General features: G+C 37.7%; 1 protein-coding gene across 4 annotated transcripts in view; it reads right to left on the reverse strand.

Annotated features, from left to right (window-relative positions):
* The window catches only part of elgi (E3 ubiquitin-protein ligase NRDP1 elgi), a 28,772-nt gene extending 19,950 nt beyond the window's left edge, over window positions 1-8,822 (reverse strand). Inside the window, exons 1-3 of one of the 4 annotated variants that reach the window (XM_071663906.1) lie at window positions 8,687-8,822; window positions 3,159-3,259; window positions 521-663 (exon numbers count right to left, since the gene is read on the reverse strand). In XM_071663906.1, the coding sequence (XP_071520007.1) occupies window positions 521-663; window positions 3,159-3,248 (233 nt within the window). In that variant the 5' untranslated portion in view covers window positions 3,249-3,259; window positions 8,687-8,822. Of the gene's footprint in view, window positions 1-520; window positions 664-3,158; window positions 3,260-8,052 lie in introns of all 4 variants that reach the window. The other 3 variants (XM_071663910.1, XM_071663909.1, XM_071663908.1) reach the window with 3 other exon arrangements.
* Window positions 8,823-12,414: the final 3,592 nt, after the last annotated feature.

Raw genomic sequence — 12,414 nt, forward strand, 5'->3', positions numbered from 1 at the left:
TTTGATAACTGTTTTTCTCCTTACTACTTGAAGCTTTGGAACTCTACACGCTCATGTCTTTCCCAATAAACAGGACGTGGCATGGTTTAAAAGACAGGTTTTTTCCCTTTCTCCAAAATACATAAATACTTTCCCTTGTCTATTCTTTTTCCCTTTCATAATCCTCTCTCTATTTCAATCAAGGCCTGGTCTTGATGTGGACTTTATTCTGTGACTGGAGCTTCCAACATAAAAAAAAAAAGGTAATCATCACAAAGACAGCACTCATTTTCATCCACTGACATAATAAAGCTTTGTTGAAAGTGTTTTTAAGTTACAATGTTACCTTATGAAGGCACAGTCTGGTAACAGCTTCAATATGCTATACAGCTACATATCTTTGTCAACTTGTTTGCCTTGGTGTTGTCAACTGGTTTGCCATTTCCCACCTTGGTGTTGTCAACTTGTTTGCCATTTTCTATCTTCGCTTGGTAACTAAGCCTTAGAGGAAATATCACTATGATATACTTAGGGAACTCACTTTGACAGTAAGCTGCGTAGTATCCGTGGTACAGACTTGAGCTGGGAGGAGGTAATAGGCTGGCGATCAACTGGACATGTTTGTTGCCTAGATAACCATTCATTGATGCAGCCACTACAGAAGGCATGCTCACAAGAAGGAGCCTGAAATAAAAACTTTATAAAGCACAACCATAAATCTATTTACAAATATATCCCAAAAGTATGTAAAAAGCAAGTAGTAGTAACTACAAAAAAGGCTTAACTGAACAGAATACTTTTTCAAAAACATGCCCAACATGTTCTTTATTACAGGGTTGAATTATGGCATTCTGAAATTGAACAAAGGGAAACAAGTAACTCTTAGGAGGAGATGCAGGAAAAAACTGCATTTTAGTGCTATCAAATTAAACTTGTTTACTGCTTCCCCATTCTGAAATCTTGCACATGTCTGATCTGAGAGATAATACTGAGTATGAAAGAGAGAAAACAAGTATTTGATGGTGCAAGGGAGGGGAAGTGAGGTAAATAAAATGTATCATCAGCACTGAGTTAACATGGTTAGAGGTTAAAGAAAAATCATTTAAAGGTATAGATACATAGATACACAGACCCAAGGTCCAGTCGAGGTGGTCTGGAAAAAAAATAAACGTGTAAGCAACAGAAGAAAAGGATAGCAAAACAAAGGCTCTAAAGAGATGAAAGACAAGTGACAGGATAGACCTCTGAGATTCTTCACTGTTCATAGGATAAGAAGGGGATGTTACTACTGCAATGGAACACCTAGAGAGGGAGCTTTGCATTATGGAACAAAGAGAAGCAGATTATCCAAAAAAAGCAAGTTTAGAGAACAAAGACTAATGCCACACCTTATCAAAAGCTTTAGAGGTATGTGGAGAGGAAAATGCCTCTAAACACAATTTTGTTCCATAAATGACAGTTCTAGTAATCCCTCTGAAAGCAGTTCTTAAGTACGTGTTTGTCAGATTCTTTGAAATTATCACACTATGCAAACAGTATGTTTAAATACACAATCTGTTATTATCAAGAAGCCCATAATGGTCAAGAACATGCACAACAAATAAAGATCTGAGAGAGATGAATCATCTACTTAAAACACAATAAACTACACAGACTTTCACACTCAGCAGCAATTCCCAGACACCATATATTCTAAGAATGATATTGCACACAAATCAAGCATTAGTGAAAGACATATCTCTGAGATGGGAGTTCCTGTCGTCCAAGCAGTACTTCCTCATTCTGTCCTTACCCCTTTGCCTTAGCCATCCTTAAATTTAGTATCCACTGTTTCCTCATTTGCATACAACCTTAATATTGCATCTTTTACGTAATCAATTTGATCCTTCAAAATACTGATCTACTCAATGTTTCTTTCGCCTCAATCTATCTTATCTTTGAAATCCACATTTACTTCTCAGAAATACATTCCTACACCTTGCATTCAACAAGTCATTTTCCTAAGACACATAAGTATCATATAACAAGACATTACAGCAGACTGCATTCTTCTTTCCAACAAACCTTAACACAATTAAAAGCTCAAATTTTTTCCTTGAATATTCATTATCAGTTGCTTTAACTACATTGGATTTCAATTTTCTCTGATAAAAGTCCTTACATTCTAGTACCCTTATTGAAAGTACACTTTGTAGCCTCTTAATCTGTCTGTCTAACAATATTCCTACATGTCATCATTATTCTACTACCAATTTCAAGGACTGATTAGGTAAACAGCTTCTGAACTCACTCATACAGTAGAAACACAGACTTTCACACTTACAATAGTGCTTCTTAAAATTCCAATTTACACATCTATGCTCACACACCCAGGTTATAATTGAAACATACAATTTCACACTTACAATATGGTTTCTTATATTTTCAATTTACGCATTAATTTATTTCAAGTGAGGCCATCTCCATTCATATGCATTCCATACACAAAATGCTTTCACAATGTCTGACCTGAAAATCATTCCTCACACTTCCTTGCCATAATCAATCAACTCACTCATCCATGGTGTACCTTTCCTACATGCGGCATGAAGTCAAAAGACAGGAGTCTTTTACATTAATAACATCACGTTGAATGTACAGCAAGTGACATGCTGGTCAGAAGACATGCATTAGTACAAGCTATCAATATTATACTAAAACACCAAGGTAAAATGAGGCCTCCCTGTTGTACTACAACTCGTTAGTTAATCACTTTCTCAATACCCCATACATTCTTAAATTATGCCATGGTACATTAGTATAATCTGTAGCTAAATCTAGCAATTCATTTTATTATAGCCTAACCCATAACAGCAAACTTGGCATTTTGCTGAGAAGCATGCCCTTAGGGAGTAGCTGCTGTCAGTAACACTGAGAGTTCTCAGCCTAACAGGCTTTCCTGAGATGCTTTGTCTTAGAGTATATCAATCTTTCATTCTGGGAATAGGACGTCAAATACCTAAATGTTCCTTGAGGTTTACTTTAAATCATATCTAACAAAATCTCTATGAAGACTGTCTTCTGTGATCAGTTTGTAAAACATGCTTCCAGTGAGTCTGACAGTACAAACTCATGGCAGCAATGTTCAGTCCTTCATCATTTCTGAAAATTCTTTAATAATATGGCTAAAAAATCTTTACCTGAAGTGGATCCTCCAGGACTTCTGAGCAAATAGGGCAAAGCAGCTCCTCATCCACCTCCCCCTGGAACCTTGTCAGGTCGAAACCCATAACACCAATAACTGAAAAAGATATAATTGCATTATCAAAGCAACTTAACAAATCATACTGCTTTCTATTCATATTCATAAGTGGTAGGTATATCAATTTATTAGGAAAGCTGTCCTCTACCCCTCCACCAAGTCTCTGAGCAGGTTTTCCTCATGAAAAACTTATATACAAGTTTTCTAGATGCTGCATATCTTGTGCTGATGGGATGCTCTGGTATGCCGAGGAAAATCTGATCTAATTCCTCCTTGAAAAATTCTGTATTTCCTCAATGAGTTTTTCATATCTACCAATAACACTAAATAGACAGATCCTACACCCCTGCTGCTTTCCCTGTTATTTCCTATCCTTTAAACTGCAACATACAATTATAAAAAAGGGCTAGAGGCACATGGCTTGGTAGTTTGACTCTGCAGCCAAGTTTCACATTTGCAGTGGACACCGTGACTCAGCTTTGAGCTGACAAAAGACTGACCAGAGGGAGAAGATTCCTCCCTCTCATATGGGAAGTGACTCACAATACTTAGTCACTAGTATAATCCAAGCAACCCAGATGGGAAACTCAACAACTGTCTCTGCAGAAAAATAACAATAAGGTCATCCAGGCTACCAAGCCAGTTACAGTTTGCTGGGGAAAATGCCTCTGGCAAGACAACAAAATGACAGTGGTGAGTCAACAGGACTCCAACAATACCGTTATAACACAAGACATACATAACATTCACTCCCCACCTCAAATATTAAATCAAAGGGAGACAGTTCTGACCCCTCTAACTATCATCCTATTGCTTTGACATCTATCATTTTCAAGGTCTTTGAATCCCTCCCCAACTCCCATATCCTTAAACACCTTAAAAAGCACAGTATTCTCAATGATCACCAGAATGGCTTCCTTAAGGTGACATCCACTGGTGATATTCTTTCCTATCTTAATAATGTTCAGTCATCACCCCTAAATGATTTGGGGGAGTCAAGCATAGTTGCCCTTGACATATCTAAGGCTTTTGACAGGGTGTTGGCAATGGGGTCTCATCTTCAAGCTCCCCTCCTTTGGCTTCCCTGCCTCACTTTGCTCCTTCATATCTGGCTGATCTATCTCTGTGGTTGTTGATGGATCAGCCTGCCCCATTCTCTCCATCAACAGTGGTGTCCCTAAAGGTTCTGTCCTGTCCCCTATGCTTTTTCTCCTTTTTTTTTTTTTTTAACTATATCCTCTCCTCCACAAATAACATAATGCATTCAAACGCTGACGACTCAACACTGCATTCAGCCACGTACTTCAATTCTGCTACTTCTCTCACTCGAGCTGCATCTTGTCTTCACACAGCCTCCTCAATACACTCATACTTGGGCAGGATATCTCAATGGGATAGACAAAATTTTGCTAAGTTTAATGCCTCCAAGACCCAGTTTCTACCCATCTCTCTATCGAAAACTCCTCACAAACCTCGTCTCTCCTTTGATGGTTCTATAATTCCACCTCTTGACTCAATGAACATACTTGGCATTCCTGTAACATCCACTCTTTCAAGAAAACCCCACATTACAGGAACAGATAAGTCTACTTCTAAAAAAACTGAGTGTCCTGTTTACATGCCAAAACTTCTCTAAACAGTTGCTCTGTTTATACAAGGGACTGATTTCACCCTTGTTTGGAGTAATGCTCTCACATTTAGGGTGGTTCTAGCTCTGCATCCTTACTTGACAGAGTTGAGTTGAAAGCGATCTGACTCATAAACTGCCCCAAGCTAACTTCCAATCTGACCCCCTTACCTTATGCTGCAATGTTGGTTCATTTTCCCTCTTCTATGGATATTACTTTGAATTTTGCTCCAGAGAGCTGGTTGCTTGTGTGCCCACACCACTATCTAGACCATGCAATACCAAGCTGCTGCGTCACATGATTATTGCGTGGCCATCAGCAACTCAAGGAGAGCCATTTTCATACCTGCTTCTTTCTCTACACATCGAAGCTCTGGAACTCTCTACCCTCTCATGTCTTTCCTAATGACTATGACCTAGCACATTTTAAAAGACAGGTTTTTCACCTCAAAAATTCTTAATCTGCTTCATAATTCTCTATATTTCAATTAAGGCCCAGCCTTGATGTGGACTGCAGTCCATGACTGAAGCATTCAACATTAAAAAAAGTGAATTAAATGCCCCCAAAACACTTACTAATGCCAATTCTAGACAAAGAAAAGAACCCCTTACTATCCTGCACAAAAAATCCACTCCACCCTAAACTATGTCTCACTTGCCTAGTCATAACTCTGACAAAACAAATTATAACAAAAAAGCAGACTACATATAACAAGGCACTCAATGAATCACCAGCAACCAAAAAAGTACAAACTTCAACACCCACACAATGAAACAAAAATACTTCCAATCTAATCTTACTTCAATATGTTCAACACTTAAGTTCTCAGCAACAGTACATATGATCAGTCTATGCTAATCTCATTTCTGGCTTATATGCAACAAACAAAACTGAAGATGAAAATTCCTTCATCCAGAATTTCATTTGTTTTAATCTATTTTCTTCCTCAACATCTTCGCTCTTTGCTGAAATTTTTTTAATTTCACCTACTTCATTCCATTCAAATATTGTATTGAAGTCAGGTACTGTTCCCAAAATTTGTAAACTTATAAGACAGATTTGTTTAACACCTTGCTAATCTCCTTACTCTTTTCAACAAAGTCATCCACATCTGTTTTTCATGGATAATTTTTCCTTCACTTTTTGTTTAATACATTTGAAAGAATCCTTTGGACCTAATTGATTCTTTAGCTTTCCATACATCCCTATTAATCATCCTGATTAATTTTTGTAATGTTCTCAAAGAAACTCCTCTTCCCTATTCATTCTATCATAATTCCTATATTCATGCCCAACTGACTTAAACATCAGTTTTATATAATCTAAACAGTAAAATTTATTTATCTAAGTAGCGATAGTGGTCGGGGGGGGTCACAAATCAGTCTGTAGGGGTTGAGGTGTCAGTATATATTACTGAAGGACCTGTCAGTTGGGGCCAAAGTGTCTGCTATTCATTCTTAGTTTGATGTAATTTTTCAAATCATCTTTTTTTCTACAAAAGAAACGTAAAACTAAACTAAGAAACTTACACTATTCATTAACCCATTTACTGTTGCCAGGTTGTATACATCGCACTATTTTTTGTACTTGCAGTAGATGGGGCACAAACTGATTCAATCAAAATTTTTGACTCATCTCTGCCCTAAGTGATATGAATCCTTGTGCTGGCATCCTATGCATTAACTGTCACTACAGCCTAAATCTTATTCATTGCACTGATTAATCTATCCAAAAACATCATGAAGCCCTTTATGAGAGCTGCACCCTCTTGTCATGTAATAATGTAATTTGTGAAGCTGACGAGCTCTTAGAAAATAAGACCTCAGTAATGAAAACCATTAGCAATAATATTTGTTTGAGACAAAAACACTTCCAAAAACACCACTGATCAATAACATTTGTTTGTAATAAAAACATTTCCAAATATACCAAAATCTCATTACGTATGCCTCACTACTGTACTCTACTCCTGAAGTATCTCATGTGATGTACAGCAGAGCAGCCTACAATAAAGGGCACATAACACACATAAGTAATGTTTCACTTAGATGAGTCTTATAATCAAAATCACTTTCTAGATGATCCTGCAAAAGACTAAGGAAAATATCTTTCTGAAATATCTGAGAATATTCTGCACACACACTTTACCATGAATATTAAGAGCCACAGAGAGGGTTAAATTAATCATGAGTTGATTTTTAGTATTACATTTTTATTCAAATGATGAATAAGATCTAAGCATCATACAACTAGTCTCCTGGGGGAAACAGTTCCATTACGTTTATCAAACCCAATGATATGACCATCAGTTTCCATAAGTTGAATTTCCTGCATTGCTAACAATAGCAATCAGTCTGTGTCAACACAATGGAATTATTTACCTTGGGATACAGCAAAAATAACCTATCTGTATTAAAAATAATTACATCAATTGATACTTTACAGTTGACAGAACTCTCTTTCACCACTGGAGATAAATATAAAGAATGAGTAAAAGCCTATTAGAGCTCCAGACGGAAACTAGCTATGGGAAATGACTATTTGTGTTTTTATTGCTTTATACAGTTCACTGTAATGACAGAAACACCTAAGTAACAAGACCTAGCATTATACTTACTCAAAGAAAATTATATAAGGTATGCACAGTAAAACATGGTTAAAACATAACATATGTCACGTCAAAAATCTAAAGAAACCATAAAAAAACCCTAACACTCAAAACTTATCTCAAGTTTCAATATCTAGTAGAAACATTCTAATCATGCTCATAAGTATTGGATGCCAACAGTGAGCCATGTGTACCCCATCAGCAAACTACTTGATATTGCTAGGTAAAAGCTTTTTAAGGTATGTTGATATTCTACAAGTGCATTAACTACTTTGACATGAACCAATCTCATATCTTCCCTGATGAACATAACCCTTATTGCCTTATTCAGTGTCATTTAATACTAAAATGCAGAAACTTATGCTCTGCAGGTATTTCTGTAATCACAACAAATCACATAAAACATCTTAAAACATAAATAGCCATTAGCCTAGGATAGTTTTGATGTGCAGCTAAAACAGACTTTTACCACACAATAATACATCATGTTAGGCAGAGTGAAGTTAGATTTCAAGAGTTGATGTTAAGTTTTAGTCAAAAACAGATAAATATGAAACAAAGGAAAACAATTCATCAAGGAACAGACCCTAACTTACTTCTAATTCCTCAGGTGATCACTGCAGGTTTAACTAATGTTCTGCTGACTGTCACATACTTGTGATAAGGATTTTGTAACAACTGAATCACGCTTTTCAATGCTTCCCAAGGTAAATAATCATCCAAAATTATGCCAAAATTCAGCAACAGAATTTCTCACCACTGCCCACTTGGTCTATATTCATTTGTAAGATTTCACTAATGGTTCATTTAAAGATAACAGCATTTCTTTCACTGTTCAGAAACTAAAATCACAGTCAACATATCTACTAAAGGTTACACCACCCGTGTATGAGACAATATCATGGGTGAAATATACATTATTGTATGAAGCTGTGCTCTTGGCGTTCACAGGTGGCTGTGTATCAGTACTGAAGCACCTAGTAAGATGTCAGCCTTTAATTTGATGTGGTTCTTTCACCACTAAAAATTCATTTTTATGATATTAGCTTCATGTTCCCTTCCTTCACGCACCAACTTTTGAAAACTTCCATCACTTGAGTATACACGAGTCCTGTCGACTCACACTGTGGCGAGGGAAACACTTACCTCCCGCTCAAATATTACACTCCAAGCCATAAAACACACCAATTACATCCTTATGACATAATTGTGAACACTGTGGAGACTGACCCGAGTGTTGGAGGAGGGTCAGGGAGTGCCGAGGCCAGTGCTCATGGCTGCCCGGCCCTGTTTACCAACAAACTGTGCGAGGTGCCGCCAGGGACGCGCCAGCCATGATGGTGCACTAGCCAGCTGGCTCACCCACTACTGCCATCTGTTGGCTGAGTGCACCGGACAGCTGGTTTCAGTCAACCATCTCCTCATGTAATCTGGTGGATGAGTAGACCATCGGCAGTGTTGACCTTACGGTCTTGTGTGGGTTTATTGGCACCCAAAGGTAATTATCTTTTTGTTTATAAGGTATAGGACATCCATTCTTCTTGCAAGTCTATCTCTTCTTCCAGCCTGAAGCCAGGACATGCAACCTGGCACATCAGACTTACAAAAACTTCTCTGTACCCAGCTTTCATTTTAAACATCATTGTAAGTATCTTGTTCGTACTTTGCCAAAATAAACGTATGCCAAAATAAACGTAATCATGGCAACTGTCCTTTCCCATTGGTGAGCCTTTTTGCGGTCTTTGGCTAAAAGTAGCTCTAGTAACTTTATTTCACTACCTTCTCTTAGCTTTTGCGATCTGAGGATATTTTCACTCTCTCTAAAGAACATGGCAACGCTCTGGTTTTTATTCCTCTTTTCATAACATTCAAAGTTCGTTTTTTTTTCAATCAACCCTAGCAGGGTATATGGATCTGATACCATCCCATTCGTGTTTTGTAGGGGCATAACTTTCACAAAGCGAGATATCACTCTGAAATCTTCTCTTTATCTTTCTGATATTTAGTTGTCCTCTTTGAGAGACACTAGGGAATCCTGCCTATGTTGCAGTCCTTTGCATATCAAAATCTGCTCTTAACTTTTTGGATGTCCTCCCTCACGTGTTCTCTCACACCTAACATCTTTATTGGCCACTCGGGTACCGTGGTTGTTGGTACATTAATCTCTTCCTCTTTTCCTGTCTGTAGAAATGCTCGTCGGGGTTCTGTCCAGTCTTCAAAGTTCTTCCTCCTATTTTTCAACGATTTTCCTTTAAACTTATAACCAAATACATTCAGAACACTGACCACTTAACACTGTATTCTTCCATTTCCCCCCCAAATGTGCTCCGTCTTTTACTTGTTCGATCTGCGTCTCTTGTCACAACCGCCTTAGCTTTATCAACTTATCCACGAACACGATTTCTCCCTGCTTTATGTATTAATATACTTACACCAACTTTTAATACACCTCTTAAGTCAATAGGAATCCTGCTCATATTCTGAAAATTCTCCTCTGAAAATTGTTTCCTATTTCTTGTTCAAAGAATGACCATCGTGGCAAGGACAAAAGCATGCCCAAGTCAAAAGCCATATCCGGTGAAAAAAAAGATAGAAATAGAATGTCGAAATTAATCAAGGCTCCGCAGATGTTAGTATACCAGACTCTTAAAGGTAGAAAGGGTGGACAAAAGGGAGAGGAAAATTCCATGGCTTTACTGGGTGAACTATGTTGTTTTGGGACTGAACAGAGGGATACCAGTAATACTAAAAAAAAATATAGGGAGAATTTGCGTTTGGATTAACCAGCTTAGTTTCCCTTTTCTGAAATGGATTAACCAGTTTATTGTTCCCCTTTTCTGAAATTAAACAAGATTGATTCCTTCTTTTGTGGTCTAACATGTTTAAGGATGTTCAAGTTTTACACGCATATAGCCAGTGTCCAAAACAATCCGACTTATCAGTCTTCCCTACGTTGACGATATCTTGATCCGCATGTCAGACGCTGGACTCCTTCACCTTCTGTACTTAGCATCGTGACATTCATGCCCATCCTTTCCTCTTTTAATTCATCTCATCTTTCCATAATCTTGTTCCTCCAGTACAATGTACCCCAATCAGTCCTCGCCAGAGAACTTAGAGAGATAGGGCATCCTTAGAAAAAAAAAACTCTTGTCTCTTTAGACATTTCTTGTGGTTCATTTAACCCCCGGCCTAATCGGGGGTTAATCAATTTATTGAAGCAATCATTTATCATTTATTGAAGCAATCAAACATGGCAGTTGTACTTTTCATTAGTTATCCACTGTTTATGTTATTTCTTGACTAACTTTATGTTTCTAGTACTTTTGATTTCTAAAAACATAATCGAAAGTGTCTGGTGGTGAGTTGCTACTTGCATTCATGTATATAATAAGAAACAGAAAGGTAAATTGGCACATGATCGAACGAAAGCCTCGCCCGTCTCGGCGAACTGATCATTCTGTCAGACCCAAGGAATCATAGATGATTCTACTTGTTTTTCAGGCACTGTCTTAAAGATAAGTGGTCTTGCATGCAATTTTGATGGCAACATGTATATTTGACACTGATTTTTCACAATATATCCTGATTTTATGGCATCCAATACATTACTGTTCAAAAAAAATTTTTTTTTTTTTACTTATTATCTTGACAAATATTGTCTGCTGAACTAGAGGAAACATGCTGGAAATATGTGCATAGGTGAGTACCGTGGCGGCTGTGCCAAAGTCTGGCTTCTAAGTGGACCTGTGATTACAGTTGCCAGGCTTCTAATCTGCCGAGCTCGCTTCTCGTGTCGTCTGGGGTTATGAAAAAACCCATATCATTTATGATTTTATGATTTGCATACACTTACGTAGTTTATTGATATATAGGGTCAACTACTATTACTTGGTAGTGTAAGGATACAGATGTGGAGATCAAAATAGACACTGAGTTCTTGAGTTGATACTGGATTAATTACCAGTTTTGAAATCCAGTTTGAGGGACCATGCATGGGATTTCTCCATCCTTTTACTGACTTACTTGTGGAATACCATGAAAACTGGACCCTGAACACATTCCCACACCTTTCAGTAAATGTAATCCTTAATCCACACGAATGTTTTACTTTGTTTTAAGGTCAGTTTGACTTTTTTCAATTTATAGCGGCCAACATGGCATTAGGAAAACAGATCCTAGTCATGGCTGCTTCGGGTACGATAAATACAGCGAAAGAAAAAGAGCTACACAAGTGTTTATAGAGACCCCAAGTCACAGAGGTACATGAGTTATAGGAAGAGGGAGAGATGAAATAAGTCCCACAACCTCACTCTTTGAGAGAAGAAGGGGTTACCATAATGGTCAGTTCTCGAGTGACTGGACTCCACAGATAAAATATAGGATGCTTCAGCTAAATGTTAATAACTGGTTCAAGCTTTTTGGCAGAAACGTATGGACAGCTCAAGAGACCAGTGACCAAAATAATACCTGCAGAGCAGAGAGAGGGCAACCATCACGACAGACAGGGAGTGATGGATGGAGAGGTGGAGAAAGCCATTCCAAATAAGTGAGTAAATGTCCAGACGGGCGAACAAAGCACCTGTAGATATGATCTGATTTAATTCTTACAATACAAACTTTGTTGCTACATCTAGGGATCGAATTACTTTAATGACCCGTGAATAAATGTATAAATTCAGAATGTTTAATTTTACTTTCAGCTCAGGTCGTAGCTAAGGCTTCTCACTTATGAGTCTAGCCAGCCCTGATTCTTCCATGAAGACCCAGAGACAATATGGCAACAAAATCTATAGATGTGCCATGAAGTTTCACATATTCAACATAAATATAGTCCAACTTATCTGAATGTTAAATAGACACGCGTCTGGTAGCATTGTGTGGACGTTTAACACAACACAAGGGACCTTGGAGACTGTCAGGAAGAAATGCATCATGCATGAAAAATAACTAAATTT

This window comes from Panulirus ornatus, chromosome 8 (assembly GCF_036320965.1).
Source record: "Panulirus ornatus isolate Po-2019 chromosome 8, ASM3632096v1, whole genome shotgun sequence".
Taxonomy (NCBI): domain Eukaryota; kingdom Metazoa; phylum Arthropoda; class Malacostraca; order Decapoda; family Palinuridae; genus Panulirus; species Panulirus ornatus.